Below are 22,362 nucleotides of genomic sequence, written 5' to 3' on the forward strand. Positions count from 1 at the left end.
AATATAGACTGACTTTGTAACCAATTAAAATCTAATGTAGCAAATGTTATAAAATTTCAGTTCTGGAACACAAAGGAAATGCTGGCTGTTTTTTGTTTTTATTTTTTATTTATATTCACAGTCAATATCGTAAGCATACTTTGGAATGACAGCAAAACAGAAGAGGACCAGAGAGACAACTGCACCTGAGATTTTCAAGCTCCTTTTGCAGGTCATGCTCTTTCTTCAGTGACGTTTCTAATGTTTGGTTCACTGCAAGAAGCTCTCGTTTCAAGTCAGCAACTGCATCTTGTTCAGATCTAAAGTGAGACCGGAGTTCAGCTGATCTGTCCTGTTCACATTTCAATGAGTTTTGCAAGTCATTTACTATTGCCTGCTCCTGCTGTAGCTTGTACTTTAATAGTTCAGCTTAAAATTAAAAAAAGAGAGAAAAAGGTAAATTAAACAAATAAATACATAAAAATGAGATTAGCTTGGCACAGTGTTTATTAGGTGAAACTAAAATTTTATTCTTTGGTCTAATAAAAATTAAACATTTCTGCCAAAATATCAGAATAGCCATAAAATTAAACTTCACATAAGAATATTGAATTGTAAAGTGGCTCAAAGTTTTCCATAATACAATCTGCTAAAGCTATATTTTGCAACTGGATTATATTTTTGTTTATATTGGAGTGATGCAAAAATTTGGTTGGAATATTTGCTGTTGTCAGGTTGTGTCTTTCTTTAAGCTCCACACACCACTTTCCAACAGTGATCATAGTTCACTTGCAATTTACTGGCATATGTCTGCTACTAATTATATACAATACACTGTGATAAGGAAATTACTAATAAATAAGGTTGACATTAGCAGGTGACATCAGCCGGCTTTCTTCCTTAACTCACTCATCTAAAACTTAACCAGCACTGTATAATAAGTATCTTATTATGAAAGTAGAGAGAAGTAACTGAAAATGTTATTCTGTGGTAACAAAAATAGGCACAGCTTAAAATACAGATTTACAAAAATGCAAAAAAAACATGCCCACAATTTGACAGTGCCAACATTGAAAATGATCAAATTGGTCACAACCCTTAAACAAAAACTGTAATGTTTATGTTATGTAAAGGCAGTGATTACCTTGTCTGCGGAGCTGATGTTCTCTCTTGTTTCCTTGCTCTTCAGTGATGTGTAAGCGGCTTTGGAGTTTCTGCAGTTTCTCTTGATTCTGAAGGTTGGAAATTCTTAACTCTGCCTGTAGATTCTGGATCTCCACTAACATACTTCTTCTGTCCGCAGCAAGATTTCCCTGAGCTTCTTTCTGCTTCTGTTCCTTCATAGGGATAACAAAATATTCACAAAGGTATTATGATGGAAAGGCAGAGTATTATAGACAGAAACTAAGTTGTACATTTCATCTTAAGTTCAATTTCTATGCAGTATTAGAATGTAAACCACAAATCATTAACTACATGACTGTGAAAAATGCAACAATGTACAATTAAACTGAAGATATAAAGGTAGCTTAGCATAGCAAGTTAAACTAATGTTTGAAATGTAAACTTCATAGTATCCGCTTACAAGCATTTTTATTTTAAGACAAAACTAATGACTTCAGCTTGTGAAAGGAAAGTTCATACAAAATGTAGAATGTTTTATATGTTTAACAGTTAGGGGTAACACAGACATGAAATTATTTTACAAGGCTTCAGGCACTGTCGACATATTCTATATCACCATTTACCGACAGAATGATGATGATTTAATAAGAATTACTATTATGGGCAAAAATACGTTTCATATTTGTAGTGTCATGGACTTAAAATTTTATATTTTATTTTTTGCCTACACAAACAACGATGAACTTAATTTTACAAGAATAATTAACATCAAAGTAGGGATGTGCGATACTGGAAAAAAATTACATTTCAATATTTTATGGGACTTGGACAATAACAATAATTAAATGATATTTTGAATCCTTAAAAACATGTTTGTAAAAGTCTTATTGATCTGGCTAGGTCTTGTTAATAAGATATAAGTTGTAGTTTACTAAAGAGATTAGGAAACAACAGTTAGAGATGGAAAAACTGGTCTTATTTATTTATTTAAAACTGAAGTAAAATAGTACAAAAACTTTAAAATTACAGTCAAAGTATTGCTGAGATCAAACAGTGAAAGTATGAGCAAACAATTTCAAAGTGGCTTATGGGATTTACACAAAGATATGCACTAAGACCAACAAAACTATTATAATGAGAGCATTTAAACAGACATTTCTTTTAGTTGACCACAAACAAACCAGAAGTCCTCATTCATTTACTTTCCAAAAAACACATTTTTATTTAAATAATTTAAATGTGCAACACTGAAGAGTATAAACAGTATAAATAGCAACGGAGAACGGGCAAATAGTAGTCAATGTAGACCGCTTGCATTTTAGCTGAGAAATGCAAAAATCAATGTTTCTTTTACAATTTATGTAAGAGGGTATCTGCATTTCAATTAAGTTAATTTTAATTATGATTTTATTCAAAAAGAGATTAAAAATACAAACCTTGTCACTGTTGTCAAACACTTTGGATATCGTTTCTTTATAAGACTGTAGAATTTTCTGAAAATCTTGTTTCTCCAGTTGCCGACTCTCAACAGCACTGAGCTTTGTATTAATATTCAATTTGGAAGAGCTGCCATACTTCTCAGAAAGACTAAGAACCAGACAAGCCTCTTCATAGACCTTTTGTAAAAGGTTCTAAAAATAAAAATGTAATAAATTCATTGCTTTTTAAATCAACCATACAAATGCATTTTACTATGTTTTTACTGCCTTGACACAGTATCTACAATAAATAAAATAATAAAAACATTATATGCAGGAACTGACTAATGTATGAGACTATTAAATTCTAGGATACCTCCTTCCTCCATGAGTCATTAAGGCACCCCTAACATGCCATTAGAATACATAGAAACCCACATTTTTTCGGTTTCACAACAAATACACCTGACAACACATAAGCAACAGATTAAAAAAAACGGAAGTTCCTCCTGCAAACTCAATATCGCAGGATCACCCTGTAACAAGCCAATCATAAGTTGCATCTATCAAACATATGTATTGGTGGCACCAGTAGTTATTGCTTTTCATTTGTATTTTTAAAATTTGTTACAAGTTCATGTGTAATTTTATTCCTTCTGCTGAATGAGTGTACCAAACTGGTACATCCCTATCCAAAAACCTTATTGCGTAACATTTTGACTTCCTTTGTATTTTTGACATCAATGAGCAAAATCCGACCAGAGGTTTTGTGATATTGAGAAACTCTCACCAGGTTCACACAAGTATGATGCTATCATGGGAAAAGCATGCCTTCAATCTGATTCTTCTGTGAGCAACCTTGTAAATCATGCCTGCACTACACATTACACACTAAAATAATTACACAACCATGTAAATCATGCCTAGACTACAGATTTCACACCAAAGTACAGCTATAAAAATTTGAAAGATTTGGAAAATATTCAACGTATAGCAGCTTCCAGATAGACAAGATGTTAAATGACATGAGCTAAATACACAATTGGCCACCTAGAGATTAAAGACAAGGGCTTTCCAACACTAAATTTTGGGCTGTAAGATTCAGGAATGGGCTGCAACCTTGTCTAGAACTGGTTCTTGCCTTTCTTCCAGTGTAGCCTAGACAGGCTACATTAGACTTAACATTTCATTTATATTGATGACTATTTTAGGATACTTTTTTGATTTTCTCTTGTTTAATTATAATGGCACCACCTAAAAAACAAGTTTCAACTTTTCAAACCCTTTCAGCATAGCGACTCACATACTCAATGCAATTTTAGTATTTTCAACTAAATTAAACAGAAAAAAGTATGATTATAATAAGTAAAACAGGTAACATTGTGGTGCGACATCTACGTATAGTCATGTGAAAGAGTTAAGTACACCCCATGAAATGCTTTATCTATTTTAACAAATGTGGCTATATCAAGATATGATCATCATGTTGTCACACACGTGTGCCTGGGAGACAGTTTACAGGCTCAAATACTGGTAACTTCCCATATGACTGGGGGTTGGCGCTGCCCACTAACTCTTTCTCCTCTATCCCTGCAGAACAACTGACAAAATCTCCTCAAAAAAACCACTTCTGGTCCTCAGAAGACTGTCTACACCACTTTGTATTCTGGTGATCAAAATCCCACCTTCATCTGATGTCATTTCCAGTTCCCTGATTTCCATCTCCCCATTACATCACTCCAACTCTATCAGCTATACATGTCAGCCATTTTCTCATGCAATTCAGATCTGTTTTGAGGTCACGTCTGTAAAGACCTATTAATCAACCAACTTTCTTCGAGTATACAGGGTGGATCCCCAAACATTTTTCTTTGTTTTGTGTCTTCTTTTACAGTGGCATACTTGGCAGGATTGTTCAAGGGTGTCTGAAGAACAAATCAAAGCAAGAGTTGCCATTCAGGAGGACTGGGTGTGAGCTCCGTCACAGGTACTTTTCCCTCTATAAGACAATGACGACATTGAGACCTATTTTCTTGTTTTTGAAAGGACAGCAACTCATCACCACTGGGAGAAGGCGAAATGGATAAAGCAGAGTTAGTAGCCCTAATCCACTACTACCTGAAACAATTTCTTAAAAATTTGGTCAATACAAAGATTTAATATTGCCCGTTCCACTTCCCAGCCTTACCATCTATCATATAATACTTGAACTTATTTTTGCTGACCTGTTATTGTCAGTTTTATATGACTAACCGCCATTTTTTCTCTTTTAATCTGACACCTTAGTCTTGGTCTATATCTGAAGCATGCAGGTGCTCCCAGCTCTTAAAACAATGACAAGAACAACACTGCAGCAAGCCAGCAGATGATCTGAGCTTCTCCTTCTCGTGCATTCAGCCCACACCCAAACCCCCTATCTCCCCCCCGGACTAGCAGCAGAGACGTGAAGTGGCCAAAGGACAGCTGCTGTACAGACTTTTAAGTGATTGAAGCAAAGCGTGACAAGCTGAACACACAGCTGGCCAGCAGCAGCAGCAAGACAGCAGCTGAACCAATCACATCTCTTTAGCGTGTGTTCAGACCCCACCCCCCTTCACAACGCGGGCAACATTATAAGTCCTGCAAGAAAGTTTTAACTACGCCCGGGGCAGGCAATAAAGGACTAATATTGTTTTTACAAATGTTTTAAAGTAAAAATGAAAATAATGTATGTGTAACAATTCTAATGAAAATAACAATCTCTTTAAATTGTTTATCCAGTAAACCAAACCTGGGGGTTGGGGCGAAGCGAAGCGACTAGGGGACGGAGCCCCCGGGGCACGATAGCTGAACCGCGATATAGTGGGGGATCACTGTACTGACAAACAATAAATGCTATTGAATTGTAGCCGCCGAAGTATAAGGCAAGATCAAGCACAGGTAAAACGCGTGCCAAAAGAAATCTCTCAGTTCAAAAGTTTGTTTTAAAAATATTTAGTGAAAGATAACAACAAATAATCCACACAAGAATAAAGTAAAAAGTAGTTTTTACATACGTAGAATAAAAGGCAAAAAAAAAGGAAAAATGTATTTTCTCTAAACTTAGCTTTTCTTGAGAAACTTTAGTTATTTCTGTACTTAAAAGTTCTTAACTTCTTCTTCTGTATGCTTTAAACATATGGCATTGCACCTAAGTAAGTGCTGTTTTACAAGTTAATTCACACACTCAAAAGGCCTGTGGGCCCGTAGGCAGGAGCACGGGAACGTGCACAGGCACGGTTTAAAACCATATTCCCTCTGCACCTTACACATGGTAAGGCTGGTCACTAACTGAAGAATAAGGTTTAGTCAAAGCAGATAGAAATAGCTAGAAAATACCAATATAATCATACTTATGGGGGTTTTAGGAACCTCCCATACATTATGCATTGTCATCTAGTAAAATATTTATGAATCTTATATAACAAGGAAAATGGCTCTTACATGAATTTTCGTCAAGTTTAAAGTTTTAACCAACACATTTTTCCCAAATAAAGAGACAAACTAAAGGAACACACTATTCTGAATGTTGTATTAACTCTTCACTATGCAAATAATGAAAATGACCTAACTTTGTGACACAATGGTAGTTGAAACAAATAATCTGAGGTCATAATACGAAAGAGGTTTGACGTTTCCAATTATTTATCAAGCATCTTCTACACAATTTTATTACTTTGGGGAGTATGTGGATGATGTTGCTTTCATTGGTTATACATTTAATCTTTCAGATTTACCTAGGGCATCTCTAACTTCTATGGTTATTCCAATCTATTAAATGCCAAATATTATCCAAATGTCATAAACAATTGCACCCCTTATATCAGACATGGTAGAGGAGTACTACCACGGAGAATGTCTCAATACTGTGATGAACCTTAGGCCAAGAAATGCAAGTCACCATGAGCAAATGTCTATATGGGATAAACTGCTAGTTGCCACAGTGTAAATGCGTGGCCCATACTCCTTGGGGATGAAGTGCGATACAGTAATCCCTCCTCGAATAAACGACCCGTGATAGATGAAAGTCCGCGAAGTAGACACCATATGTTTGTATGGTTATTTTTATATATTTTAAGCCCTTATAAACTCTCCCACACTGTTAACATTATTAGAGCCCTCTAGACATGAAATAACACCCTTTAGTCAAAAGTTTAAACTGTGCTCCATGACAAGACAGAGATGAGTTCTTTCTCACAATTTCACAATTAAAAGAATGCAAACATATCTTCCTCTTCAAAGAATGCGTGTCAGGAGCTGAGAATGTCAGAGAGAGAGCGCGAGAGAAAAGCAAACAATCAAAAAATTAATACGTGCTTTTAAGTATGCCGAAGCACCGCAATAAATCGGCATTTTTAAGAGGAGCGTCCGTATCCCCTAGGCAAACAGCCTCTGTGCAAACAGCCCCTCTGCTCACACCCCCTCCGTCAGGCAGAGAGAGTGAGAGACAGAGAAAAACAAACAATCAAGCACCGCGTGGGAAACACATCGTATATCATTGAGGAGTTAATATATAATACGTGCTCTGATTGGGTAGCTTCTCAGCCATCTGCCAATAGCGTCCCTTGTATGAAATCAACTGGGCAAACCAACTGAGGAAGCATGTAGCATAAATTAAAAGACCCATTGTCCGCAGAAATCCACGAACCAGCGAAAAATCCGTGATATATATTTAGATATGCTTACATTTAAAATCCGCGATGGAGTGAAGCTGCGAAAGTCGAAGCGCGATATAGCGAGGGATCACTGTATTACTAGAGACCACACTAAGAGAATATGGCAGAGAGCGGACAGAAAAATTTAGACTCATTTATAATCCCCAATGTAATTCAATCATTGACTGACAAATAAACTTAGAATAAGGTGTCACACACGTGCAACTAAGAGGGAGCTAAATGGACCAAGTGGAGGTAATTACCCACCAGGTCAGAGGGTTGCAGAGTGCACTAAACCTTACTCTGCTATCTCTGCAGGCCAAATATGGGAAAACCTGCCTGATTTAACAACATGTCACTTCTGGTTCCGGCGCCAAGAAAGACGTCACTTCCAGTTTCTGGTCTCAGATGACATCACTTCTGGTCACACCCTTTAAAACCACCATCTTATCCACCACCAGATCAGTTCAGTCTAGAGCTCAATCTATGCACAGCAATGCTTACTTAAAAACCCTTTGGAAGCCAGGGACAATATATGGGCGGGTGCCCCAAACCTTTCTAGTGTGTTGAGACTCATTCTTTTACAAAGGGTATAAAGTGACACTTCTTTGACAAAGTAAAACAGGAAACAGAACAGTCAGTTTCCTAAGTGAAGGAAGGGTGGCCTGGAGTAAGAGATAATTAAGAGTTTGAGATGATACAGCTTAAAACTAAATGAGACTTGTCACACAGTAAAAAATATCACAAATCTTATCCTTCAGTGGTTTCTAACGAATAGCAATTATGCAGATATAACAGGATTTTTAAGGGCCAGTAACACTGAAAAATAAAAGTTGCACAAATTAAAAACTATGCTTAAAATATTTCAGTTGAATATGTTTTTCATTTCTTCCCCATTTTCTAAATGTAATAAATACAGTCATTCAACAGGAACTTTCAAACATAAATGAAGGAACTCTTATTTACCTTGTTTAAATCATGTTCTTGTTGTAATCTCAAAACCTGCTCATTTAAATGGTCAATTTCTTCATTCTTCTCTTCTATCAATGCCTGATGTAACTGCATCACAGAGGAAGTGCTATATGGATCAATCCTCATGAATTCTTGCAAATTGGTGATGATATTCTTGTAAATTAAAAAGGACTATTATTTTATTTAGTTTTAAAATAAAACATATTAGAAAAATGAAACACCTTAATTAAAACCCCTTAACGCGCACACGTACCGGTCCCGGGACATAACAGCAGTTCAAAAACGTTACAGCCATGTGTGCATGCCCATCTGCCATGCATCTCGACACCCTACCCATCAAATGAAACTTCAAAGTCTTGTTTTTCCGATGATATAAACCATTTTGACACACAACAACCACAGCACTGACACTAAAGCCTTTTTTACAGAGAAGTACATACTTTTAAGAGTTGACTGTCCCTACCTTTGAAGACCCCCTGCAAGTCAAACATCAATATATCCGTGCAGTATTGATCCCATTGTGTCCGTAAGGCTCCAGCGAATATAATCCAGTAAAACGATTTAGGTCCAAAACACACGATATATTCTCAAAGGGACAAAAACTCCATAAAACGTTTCATAACTTGAGACCACCTAAGTAATTTTTTTTCACTTATATTGCTCATATCAGATGTAATTTGTTTCTGTCGGCGATAACCATGCTACCGCATGAAACACGGAAGTGTTAGCTTCAGATTGACACCTAACTTGGCCAATTACGACGGGTCTGGAGTTGACTGGCACCTCGTATAGCCAACGAGTGTCACAGACAGCTTGTAGTATGACGTATTGCTCTAAGCCCTGGTAGAATCTACCAGTTTGATTGGACACTGTGACTGACACTCAAAACTTACAGCCAATGAGCAGCCAAGCATTTTGATATGTAACTTGCCATACTAACTTGTAAACAAAGCGATCGGAGCTGCGTGAAGGTGGCATTTGTGCCAGTCTGCAGAGTTGGTGCGTGGTTGTTTATTGTGATTTCGCCAAGTTTTTTCGCATTTTAAATATGAATAAAAGTAGAAGTTTAAACATAAATAAACGCTCGATTAAATAATAGATGCATGTACGCGTTGCGAAAGTATTCAACCGGCAAAGGACACATCTAATGGCAGAGAGCGACGTGCCACGCCCTTGTGCTTTCTGCTTGCTAGTGATTGCTGCCATCAAGTGGCACATGGAAAAACGCTGAGCTGTGTTGTAACAGTTTGTAAAAGAAATAGATATAGTTTGTGTGCATTTTATAAAAAAAAAAAAAAGTAAAAAATATAAATATATTTTTGGCCCATAAGACTTGTATTGACTATTTTTACATAGAAATGTGTATTTTTTATTGTTTTTATTATTTTTATAACTAATAGAGTGACACTGTATGTAGATATAAATTCCTTTAGGTGTAAGCTTTCAGTAAAGCCCTCATTGATATATGTGGGTTGAAGCATTCAAAAGTTATTACACTTTTTCCATATGTTCCAAAATGTGGATAATGGTCCCTCTAAAAAGCCCCTGGGCATGCCCACATAAAAACTGGTGTAAAAATGTCATTTTTACAGGTATTCTCTTCAAATTTGAAATGTGAGTAGTCAACAAGTTATTCTGTTGATTCATAGTGTGTTTCTGTCCCCACCTACCTACTGCAGCTTTATTTTCCTTTATTTTCATAAAAAAACTTAGGCGAGAACAAAAAAATTCATTTTTTTTGTGAGTTCTAATGTGCATAACTTTTGATCACTCACACCTACAGTGATTCTGACTACTAAGGGTGAAACTAGAGAATGTTACCTTTACAAAGAGACCAAACGTGTTTATACTCCAGATAGTTCAATAACAGCAATGATTCTAATTTGGAGAGGTCGAATTACAAGCGATTTAGCAAAAATGACCCCGCTTGATAAGGGGAACTGTTCTTAAAATACAAAGGCCTTTCACTTACAAGATTAATTTACTAATCAGAATGCTAACTATTCTAAAAATGATCCCTCAAATGAGTCAACTGGTTTTATAGATACTGCATTTCACTTTTCACCTTTTTATATACAGTACATTTAAGCTATCTTAATGTGGTTAAATTTACATTTTAAATGTCGGCATCCACACCATAGAATATTCAACACAGTAAAATATTTGAAAATTTCTTGGATTGTTTTCATTTCCTTGTCAAAGTTTCTCAATTTTAATATTTACAGTAAGTACATTACATTGTATATTGTTGTATAACAGGACAGATTTGGAAATACCTCAATGCAGTACGAATAATCAAATGAATGTAACAACATAGGCAATGGGTAATTTAATTGCATATTACTTGCATGTGATGGTAATGAATGCAAAATAATGGTTATTTAACAACAACTACCCTGACGACTACATATATAATGTTTCTAAATATAGACACACATGTAAAGCAACATAATATTTGTGTTTCAATAATTATAAACTACAAATAATACTCCAAAATGAAAGCTTTGGACTGTGTTTATCAACACTTAAACAGTATTATTAAGGAAACAGGATACCTTCAGTTGAATAATCTCATCTTGCAAACTGCTGACTTTAGAAGTGCTGGCTTTCACTTGCAGGTCCAACTGAATGTTTATCTGTAATAATTCTTCAGATTTACTTTGCAAGTCTCTCTCTAAAGATTCTATCTGATTAATTAAAATTGCATTCTGTGAAAGAAAATGCATTTTAGTACTGTAAACAAAGCTAAATTGTTTTAATGTGGGAATCACAATACTAACATACAAGATATTTAAATGAGCAGAATGTGTTTGTATCAAACACATTGCATTAAACAGTATCCAGAACAAACAGGCAAACTGCTTTTTCATTCAATGATAGTAAGAATCTGTAACCTGAAGATGTTAGCTTTGTGCTTGGTAAAAATTAATTTATACTGGAACATAACAATTAAGATACACCAGCATTGTTCAATACGCTTTAACAATGCAATGCCCATTTCTGAATTATGCTGAAGATAAATTGACTTCAAAGTATAAAAGGAATGCATGGTTTTATAAAGTAAACTGATATATTGTAAACAGAGTTGGTGAATGAAGGAGGATTAGGTATTTTAAAAAGGATATTAAGAATGTTTTTTTGAATACCACATAATATATTTCTTTGCATATTACTTTCCATGTTTTATATTACTGTGATGTTATAGAGCACACTTTGTTTAGGTATGTAGTCATGATTAACTGTTACTTTGTCACAGGATAAGGACCAACAGGGGCTAATCTGAAACACGATGGTGATATTGAACAATCATCTGATATAAGGATGCTGTTTTGAAATTTCTTATGGAGAGTATCTGAAATTACATCATTATGAAAACCACCAAAATCATTCATACTGAACAGAGTGATGGGCACTTTGTAATAAATACCATTTTGTTTTTATTATGGGAGTAATAGATATATTTTCTAAAAGAACTTAAATCTGAAAGCTTCAATGTTTCAAATCACATTTTAATTCACATTTATAAGATTTAATTCTATGGTTAAATGTCATTACTAGAAGGTTAAAATTTGGATTGGTAGTAAGCCTTTCACAAACTGGCTTCATGTCTTCTAGTTGTATCTAAAAAAAAAAAATCAGAACTCAAGGTCAAAGTTTATTGTCATGTGGACAGAAAGTAAAAAAAAACACATTTCCCTGTACAATTAAATTCTTTCTTTGCTTTCCACACCAAATGACAAAACCAACGTATAAAGATAAACATAAATAATAAGCAGCAGATAGATAATAAGTAACAGAGGCAGCATAAAGTATAAAAACAGAATAGAAGTGTATAAAGTGTAATTGTGCAGGTAGGTGTGTGATGGACAATTCAGATACAGTTGTGTGAGGTAGATAGAATGAGGTGAACCATGGTTATAAACTCCAGGCAGTTATTTAGGAGTCTAATGGCCTTGGGAAAGAAAGTTCTTTAGCCTGGAAGTCCTGCATTTCATACTTCTATACCTCCTGCCTGAGGGTAGAAGTGTGAACAGTTTGTGTTGGGGAAGGGTGGGGTCCCTGAGGATCGAGGCAGTTCTCCTGCGGAGGGCAGTAGGGTCCTGGTGATCTTCTCAGCAGTCTTTACCACTCTCTGCAGCCGTTTGCAGTACATAGCAGTAGTGTTGCTGTACCACACAGTGATGCAGCTGGTCAAGATGCTCTCAACAATGCAGAGGATCTTAGTCGCCATACCAAACTTCCTCAGCCTCCTCAGAAAGTACAGACGTTGTTGAGCCCTCTTGACCAGCTGTGTGGAGTTAAGTGTCCAAGTGAGGTCTTCACTGATGTAGATGCCCAGGTATTTTATACTGCTCACCCTCTCCGCTTCAAGCCCACGGATGAACAGTGGCCGGTAAAATCTCCTCTCGTTCCTCATGTCCACTATCATCTGCTTCGTCTTGTCTGTGCTGAGGGTGACAATATGCAAATGCTCAAAAGCAATTGAATCTTTGTAATACACCAAAATGTTAAAATAAGTTTCATACTTTTCTTCTAATTCTTTAGTCTTGTATTTTCAGGAAGATACAGGCTATTGTCATGAAGAAGAATTTAAAGAGGAGGATTTCTGCTATTTTATATTTATTCCCATCGGAAGGAAGTATAAGATGGAATCTCATGACCAGTATTAAGCAAGCTGATTTAAACACAAACATTGGAGATCTACGATGCACATAAGAAAATTGTAGTGATGCTCCGATTGATAGGAAATGGATCTAAATTGGATGATTTTCATTCCAAATTACTTGATTGGTTATCAATAAATTGGCCACTTTTTAAAAGATTATTTTGTAAATTCTAGTGTTCTAAGCTCTACGGCAATTTAGTGGTAGTGTTTCTTAATGAGAACTATTAGAGAATTTGAGGAGGCACACATGTCATTTTGCTGCCAGCACTTTCTGTAAACAGAGAGCTAACACTTTACAGGAATATTGGCTTTTATATTAAAGAAAGTGGACTAGTAAAATTAGGAAAAGAAATATTTGAAGTCATCCAGTGCATGGAGCAGAACAGCAGACTAATATGAGGTCTATCAATACCTGCAGTAGAAAATGCATCTTCAGCAGGAATTAAAACGGAAAATCCTTGTCTTAGTGTGAATAGTGACTGAACTTGGGTGTAGAACAGCAACTCACATTTTTAATTAGAAAAAGAAGTTATGAAAGAATTAGCTCTCACTGCTTAGTAAAGACATTTTAGCTTGAAAGCCAAATATGTGTATTTTACAAGTAAATTGGTTAAGCATATTAGCCTTGTACCAAATTGATGAATATCTTATGAATGGCTTGCAATTATGACACACATTTTCTTTTATGCCCTATGTATTATGAATAACATTATGTGTACATCGTTTCTTAGTTATTAAAGTAAACATATTAAGGGGATTTTATTTTTATGGACAGCTAACAACTGTGATCTGCAGTTTAATTATAAAAATACCACTTTAATATAGAACATAAGGCTTCCACACTGTTGGTTATTATTGATGATTGGTGAAATTCACCAAAATGTTTTTCGACACGTATTTGCTAGTGACCTTCTTCTCTGAATGTTTCCATGAAAATTCACTATACAGATGTCACTTGATGTTTTGCAAGGCCAGTGTGACATCATAGAGTTGTAGTAACCAATGCTGAATAGGGATGGTACTATTCAGCAAGGTTGTCTAATCACTACTGGTTATGGAGGAGCTTAGTGTAAAAGTATAAAAAGTAGAACAATTTAATTAGATAAAGAAAAAAAAAAATAGTATAGGAATCAGAGAATTATTGTAAAATGATATCGGTGATTAGTATTGGCCCTATAAAAACCTAATCAGAGCATTCCTAGATGCAACATAAAACTTGGGTCCTTGTATGGACTCATAACTAAATTGCAAGCCCAGTCAAAGATGATTAGTCAACCCCAATGGAGTTCACTTTGGCTCAAGTTCAGCAAAATCAAAGAAATGTTTCAGAGCTTCACCCACCTCTGTAAAAAGCAATGACATCAATATTGAAATATGAGCTGAACTAGTTTTAAGTGAATTACAATGGTGCAATGGTTGTTTAAGTGTCCTTGATAACTAGGGAAGTGTCTGCCAACTAAGCTGGACTGATGATTTCAGCCTAAATTATGATCTGAGCTGGGTGGCAGCTGTGCTAATCACTACACCAGCATGCCTCAAACAATAAAAGAAATATATAAAATGATTACCACAAACAAAATACAACAAATGGCAACAAACTATACACATGTAAAAAAAAATATATATTATCACATTTAGAGTTCCAATCTTGGAATACGTATTGGCATGCCGGTGTGTTTCAGATTCACTCATGCAGATACTTTTTTCTTCCAACAATAAAACAGAAATGCCTTTTAAGTAGCAATAAATCTTTCATTATTGCTATGATTTCCCAGGTCTTATTCTGACTCGAGGAGGGGAAGGGGAAGGCTTTTTTAAGACTTATTGTGACCTTACCGTACACATGCATGACAGTTCTGTGTGTGGCTGCTACAGGTCTGTGACGTCAGGCTGCCCCTCAAAAGCATCATGGGACAATGGGAAAAATGCTTGTCTAAGTGGGCCACACAGCAAGCAAGTGGCAAGCACAGCAAGTTTGCTGTGAAAAACAATTTCACCAATCAACACTAACAAGGATAAATACTGGCAAAAAAGAGTGATGTTTTAAATAGTGGATGAAGATAAATAAATAATTAAAAAAATATTATCCTTGTGCTGCAGAATATTATTCTGGCAGAGGGAGAATAAAATATATCTTATATATAAACGTCTACACGTGGAAGTGTGTGTGTGTCTGTCTCTCTGGACCGAAACTGCGAAGTGACCCAGAAGTGCGAGGCTACAGCATTAGCCGCTAATGTATAACTGATGCAATTTGATTGATTGAAGTGCCAGAATCCATGGTTTCCAAGAGCCTGGGCTTTTTACAGCACTGGCTTACACAGCTAGTATATACGAGGTGAGATACAAAAATAACCGGAACATTCTAAACATTGTCCCTTTCTATATACTTCCCCTCTCGATCTCTACACCCCTTCAAACATATCTTCCCTTGATTGAAACAGTGCTGGAAGTCTTCTTGCTTGAGGCTCTTCAACAGGCTTGCCGTCTTCACTTCATCCACTGAAGAAAAATGTGCTCCCTTCAGATCACTTTTGATTTTCGGGAACAAGTAAAACTCACAGGGAGCTAAATCAGGTGAATAGGGAGGATGATCGAGCACAGGAATGTTTTTGTCAGTCAAAAACTGCTTTAAAAAAAAAGAGAACATTTGCAAGAAATTTGATGTTGATTTGCTGTTTGATTTTTCCTCTGTCATTATCACGGCAACTCGTGTAGCGACTGTTGTGCAAATACTGACTGCGCAATTCACAGGATATACCTAGCTGGTTGGTGGTTTGAGAGTGCATATACAGTAGGAGGGGATATAGTTTTATGATTCACGTCCGGCTGACCTCCAGACGGTTTTCCAGGAAAGCCCCAAGCCCAGTCCGGTAATTTTTGTGTCTCACTTTGTATATATAAATCAATAATATTAAGACCAACAAATAAAGACACTACCTGCTTATATAAAGTAACAGCCAAATACTTTTAGACAAAAGACAAAATTAATATTAAGATATTAAGAACGAGGCAACATGGAAATACCCATAATTAACCAAGGCAAAATGCTCCAAATTTGCATAATCAAAGCAACTATGTAAAAGCAGGGCCAAAAAATTAAAAATACATGTACATGTAAATTTATTAACTGTAATGAACAAATTATTGGGAAAATTATTTTTGAGTTTTAAGTGAACTGAACAGAAGAATAATAGGTAAAAGTCTTGAAAATCACCTCCTTCTCTTTATTAACAAGAGCCTCATGCTTAGCCTCAATTTGCTGTTTCAGCACTTGATCACTGTGGACTTCTGGGATTCTGTCTCTCATCTCATCCTGCTTAGCTTGAAAAGCAGAAATCTGAATGCGATTAACATAATGCTGCTGCTGTAACACCTCTTTGTACTGTAAAGGAAGTGACAATAAATTTAAAAGTAGTAAAGAAGAATAATAAAAGCAAAAGCTGTAATTAGCTTCAGACTGAGTAGCTGACTGAGAAAACTTTAATTAACAAAATTTATAAGACAAGATCAGAATTGTAAAAGGAGTTTCATTAATACAACAACATATAATGCTTTTAGGGATAATAGGTTATTAGTGTTATTTATTAATTATAAAATATTATTACACTCAATTCTCTCTCTCTATCTTATAGGATCCAAAAATTCACCCAGTTTTGAAAAGCTTTACTTGTCACTACAGCACCACATGTGAAGATCATTGTAATATGACATTAATACAAACAACTTAAAATGATTACATCTATTATGAACAGCCCACTGACATCCATATATTGCAAATAATGCACTAGCCATATGCATGCTTTCTGAAGCTTTTTGGCAAAGCCCACCCAAATTGCTGAACTCTTCTCTCTATTAAGGAGAGAGGAACTTTGTTTTATTTTGGCTGATTGTGTTAGCAGTCTTATTTATCCAGTCATGATCAAGATCTCATGACAATAAGTGAGATTAGGAATTGCAGACTTACTGGTAAATGTAAAGATTCCCTTAAGGCCATATCTCCCTCTTAATTGCCACAGGCTGTTAAAACATATGCAAAACTTCTGGCAAAGCACCCCTTCATTGGTCAATCTATTTATTACTTCTTCCTCACTCATGACAAACCCCAGAGATTTTAATTGGGACATTTGCTCACGCATTACCTGAAATGAACAAGACACTCTATTCTGTGAGGACCAAAACTTCAGATTTAGAAATACTAATGATTATCCTAGCTGCCACACATTGAGTTGTGAACCATTTCAATGTACACTTGAGATAAAAGTCTGATAAGGCCATGAGACCATCATCAGCTGCAAATAGCAGAGATGCAATACTTTGCTTTTTCCATCTCCACAAAACATATTTAAACATGGTAGGCAAATTCCCATGACCCCTCCAATATGTATTTAAGGACAGAGAGCTGGAGTCCTGTTCCATGATGTATTATCGTTGTATTTCCATCTACTTGCCCTTTACCTGTTTCCTCAAGGGTAAGTATTCTGGTCACGCTCATATCGAGTTGGTCTAGATAGATAGATAGATAGATGGATAGATGGATAGATGGATGGATGGATACTTTATTAATCCCAAGGGGAAATTCACATAATCCAGCAGCAGTATACTAATGCAAAACTTAAAAAAACAAAAAAATATATTAAATTAAAGAGTAATAAAAATGCATGTAAAAACAGACAATAACTTTGAATAATGTTAGCATTTACCCCCCGGGTGGAATTGAAGAGTCGCATAGTGTGGGGGAGGAACGATCTCCTCAGTCTGTCAGTGGAGCAGGACAGTGACAACAGTCTGTCACTGAAGCTACTCCTCTGCCTGGAGATGACACTGTTCAGTGGATGCAGTGGATTCTCCATGATTGACAGGAGCTTGCTTAGCGCTCGTCGCTCTGCCACAGATGTTAAACTGTCCAGCTTCATTCCTACAATAGAGCCTGCCTTCCTAACAAGTTTGTCCAGGTGTGAGGTGTCCTTCATCTTTATGCTGCCTCACCAGCACACCACCGCGTAGAAGAGGGCACTCGCCACAACCGTCTGGTAGAACATCTGCAGCATCTTATTGCAGATGTTGAAGGACGCCAACCTTCTAAGGAAGTATAGTTGGCTCTGTCCTTTCTTACACAGAGCATCAGTATTGGCAGTCCAGTCCAATTTATCATCCAGCTGCACTCCCAAGTATTTATAGGTCTGCACCCTCTGCACACAGTCTCCTCTGATGATCACGGGCCCATGAGGGGCCTGGGCCTCTAAAATCCACCACCAGTTCCTTGGTCTTGCTGGTGTTCAGGTGTAAGTGGTTTGAGTCGCACCATTTAACAAAGTCTTTGATTAGCTTCCTATACTCCTCCTCCTGCCCACTCCTGATGCAGCCCACAATAGCAGTGTCATCAGCGAACTTTTGCACGTGGCAGGACTCCAAGTCATATTGGAAGTCTGATGTATATAGGCTGAACAGGACCGGGAAAGTACAGTCCCTGCGTGCTCCTGTGTTGCTGACCACAATGTCAGACCTGCAGTTCCCAGATGCACATACTGAGGTCTGTCTGTAAGATAGTCCACAATCCATGCCACCAGGTGTGAATCTACTCCCATCTCTGTCAGCTTGTCCCTAAGGAGCAGAGGTTGGATGGTGTTGAAGGTGCTAGAGAAGTCCAAAACATAATTCTTACAGCACCACTGCCTCTGTCCAAGTGGGAGAGGGATCGGTGTAGCATATAGATGATGGCATCCTCCGCTCCCACCTTCTCCTGGTATGCGAACTGCAGAGGGTCGAGGCGTGGCGGACCTGTGGCCTCAGGTGGTGAAGCAGCAGCCGCTCCATGGTCTTCATCACATGTGACGTCAGAGCAACAGGCCGGAAGTCATTCAGCTCACTAGGACGTGATACCTTTGGGACTGGGGTGATACAAGATGTTTTCCAAAGCCTCAGGACTCTCCCCTGTTCCAGGCTCAGGTTGAAGATGCGCTGTAGAGGACTCCCCAGTTCCAGCACACAGGCCTTCAGCAGTCGTGGCGATACTCCATCTGGACCCGCTGCTTTGCTGGCACTAAGTCTCCTCAGCTCTCTGCTCACCTGGGCTGCTGTAATTGTGTGGGTGGGGATGTCTCTGCTATGCTGGTATCAGCAGAAGGATGGTTGGAGGATGCAGTACTCGAGGTGAGAGTGGGTTAGGGTGGTCAAACCTATTAAAGAAGTTGTTCATTTGGTTTGCTCTCCACATCTCTCCCGATGGTGGCACCCTTCTTCGAGCTGCAGCCAGTGATGGTCTTCATCCCATCCCACACTTCCTTCATGCTGTTATTCTGCAACTTCTGCTCCAGCTTTCTCCTGTACTGCTCCTTCGCCCTGAGCTGGACTCGAGTTCCTTCTGCACGCTTGAGCTCATGCTGATCACTGCCTTTAAAAGCCCTTTTCTTCTGGTTCAAAAGGCCCTTGATGTCACTTGTAATCCATGGCTTGTTGTTAGCATAGCAGCGTACTGTTCTTACTGGAACTACAATGTCCATACAGAAGTTGATGTAATCAGTTGTGCAGTCAACAGCCTCTTCAATGTTCTCACTATGTGACCCCTGCAGGATATCCCAGTCACTGGTTCCAAAGCAGTCTCTCAGAGCCTGCTCTGCCTCAGGGGACCACTTCCTGAATGAGCGTGTGGTTGTAGGTAGCGCCTTCACTCTTGGTTTGTAGTGAGGCTGAAGCAGAACCAGGTTATGATCTGCTTTCCCAAGCGCAGGCAGTGGGGTGGCGCTGTATGCGTCTTTAACGTTTGCATACAATAGGTCAATAGTCCTATTTCCCTGGGTGTTACAGTCCACATACTGGGTGAAGGCAGGTAATGTATTGTCCAGCATCACTTGGTTAAAGTCTCCAGAGATTAGCACAAGCGCCTCAGGGTGCTGCATTTGTAACTTAGCAACTGCAGAATGGATGACGTCATTCACTATCTCCGCGTTCCCTCGAGGGGAATGTAAACAATAACAACAATCACGTGTCCAAACTCTCTGGGCAAATAATAGGGACGCAAACTTATGGCCAACAGTTCGATGTCCCTGCAGCAAGTAGAGATTTTAACGTTTACATGTCCTGAGTTGGACCACTTTGTATTGACATAGAGAGCAACTCCCCCTCCTTTATTCTTACCACAGGTATTTGCATTTCTGTCTACTCCAACTGTACTAAACCTGGGTAGCTCCACGTTAGCATCTGCCAAGTTTCACTAAAACACAGCAAGCTGCATTCTCTGAAGGTTCTGACATTTTTCACCAGCGCGGCTAGTTCATCGATCTTATTTGGTAGTGAGTTCACATTTCCCAGGATCACAGAAGGCACCGAAGGTTTATATCGCCACTTTCTCTCAAGTTGCTTGGCTGTTATTATAGAGCCGGCTCGGCTGCCCCAATATCGTCTTCTTACCTCGTCAGGTAAATAAGGAACCACACCTGCATGGGCATTTCTTCTCAGCGCTTGAAGCTGACAACTTGAATAGGCGAGTCTACTGTTGCACTTTAAGATGAACACACACATATATAGCTATACGCATACACACAGACCCTAATCACAACAGTGCCCCATGAATGACACACACACACTGATTAACCCTTAGCACTTTAAACCACACGAGTGCGATAGGGATAACACAGTCTGTCACTCAGCACTTCAAGAGACTTACTTATTATCGGCACGAAGAACATACAATGTTTTGGTGATATCTCAGACCTAAATATTACTTTTGATCTACAAGAATACATTTAAACATACAAAGACTCAGCACTCTTGACTATAGGCCATTTATCAGCCAAGAATACCTTCTTTATCATACTGTCCCTAACTATTGAGTGGCACCCTCACTCTCAGCCTTATAAACCCTGCAGCACAGACATAATGGCAAAAATCCAGCAGTCACCAGGTGCTCAAAGAAATCTAACTTATTACTTCAATCCCTTTAGACATTAAGACAAAGCATAGAAAGTTAAAAGCAGCATGGTATTTATTACAAGAATAATAATAATAATACCACTGGAACAAAGAATACTAGAAAATAGGTACTGATATGAAAGTCTGAATATATATAGTCTTTAGAAAAAGCTTACGAAAAAAGGTAGAGATGGCAAGGATGAATGTCCCAGGGAGGCGTTTGACTTAGCAATCAATGTTCATGATGCCTTTCTGACAACCAGTGCCGTCTTTGTCCGTTCCTCTTCTTCTATTTCTGTACTTTCTTCTTCTCTTTTTCTTTTTGCTACTGTTCTGTCTCAAACCAAGGCATATTTATTATGAAAATGTCAAGCCTTGGTTTCACAACACATGCACCTGAATGGCTGGCTGTCAAAATGGTTGATGAATTAATTCCCCAGGTAATAAAGTTCTTTGATATTGCCTCAGTTTCCTTTCCCAGGCCATAAACCCAATTGTCGTCCCAGATGTCCATCCATAAAGTAATCAATAGCCCGAGGTATCAGCTCAGCATCCTTTCCCAGGCTGTAATACCAAATTCGCACTAAGCTGTGAACAACTGTTATAAAAGTAAAGTGTAAGGGAAGAAAATCTGCTTTCATTTGTCTTAGTTCATCTGTTGTCTTGTCTCGAACAAAATACTGTATAATGGAAAACCAAAATGTACAGATTTTATACACCATAACTGATGAACAGGACAGAATCCACCCTGCTCCTTCTATATCGCTCTGCAACTATTCATATTTGTAACATTTTCTTTAATTTGTTCCGATTTATTCCAAGTCATGTTCAAATTGTGAGGGGAATGTGAAAATATTTTCATAGAAAATAACACAAGACTATCACTACATGTTTTCCATTTGAACAAAAAAAAAAACTATAATTTCATTAATACACCAGATGAAAACTCAAGAGATCAAATGCATGCATTTCTGTTTATGTGGTAAAAAAAGTCTTAAAGCACAAGCTGCAACAAAAATGCAAACCCTAAAAAAGTCAAAACACCTCATTTTATTATCTTAAATTCCATATTTACTAATAAATTAGTAATCAAGGTTTTTCCATTGGCACTTGGACACTACAATACAGATATAACAAACATAAAAGAATTATCAAAAATGATCCATTATGTAGATTTTAATTTGTTCTTACACAATAATTACATTTTTCAAATGCCCCAAGGGGTGACTTTTTTCTGAAGACACTAATCATTTTTACCTTCAAATCAGATTCCACAACTAGCTTTAGCAGTTTCTCCACAGATGCATGAAGTCGCTCACAAATTAACGGAATATGATTCTCCCTGTCTTGCTCATGACTTGCAATACTATCATCATACAAAATCTGTGAACTTCTTAAAGTTTCATCTATAACAGAAGACCAATAACTGGATACTGACTCTCCTTCACTGCCTTGACTTTGGGTTTCATCTGAAACTGAAAAAGAACAAAATAAGTAAATACATATTGAAAAATAAAACTTTCCCTGGCAACTTTATATACTTTCAGAATCTATTAGAACCATTTAAGAAAAACTTAACTGTGTTCAAGACGGGATATAAAAATGTATGCTGTAGTGA

General features: G+C 37.4%; 1 protein-coding gene across 5 annotated transcripts; it reads right to left on the minus strand.

Moving 5' to 3' along the window:
* Positions 1–45: 45 nt before the first annotated feature.
* LOC120520930 (A-kinase anchor protein 9-like) lies at positions 46–22,356 on the minus strand. 5 transcript variants are annotated; one of them, XM_039742898.1, is made up of 8 exons: positions 22,002–22,356; positions 16,801–16,975; positions 16,051–16,218; positions 10,723–10,875; positions 8,162–8,254; positions 2,541–2,735; positions 1,124–1,316; positions 46–408 (listed from the first exon to the last, which is right to left on the minus strand). In XM_039742898.1, the coding sequence occupies exons 2-8, from the start codon at positions 16,828–16,830 to the stop codon at positions 122–124; spliced, it is 1,119 nt and encodes a 372-aa protein (XP_039598832.1). In that variant the 5' UTR covers positions 16,831–16,975; positions 22,002–22,356; the 3' UTR covers positions 46–121. The 5 variants fall into 5 exon arrangements, with proteins under 5 accessions (XP_039598832.1, XP_039598831.1, XP_039598833.1 ...); XM_039742897.1 differs by having other exon boundaries at positions 8,162–8,320; XM_039742899.1 differs by lacking the exon at positions 16,801–16,975 and having other exon boundaries at positions 8,162–8,320.
* Positions 22,357–22,362: the final 6 nt, after the last annotated feature.

This window comes from Polypterus senegalus, unplaced genomic scaffold (assembly GCF_016835505.1).
Source record: "Polypterus senegalus isolate Bchr_013 unplaced genomic scaffold, ASM1683550v1 scaffold_4877, whole genome shotgun sequence".
Lineage (NCBI taxonomy): Eukaryota > Metazoa > Chordata > Cladistia > Polypteriformes > Polypteridae > Polypterus > Polypterus senegalus.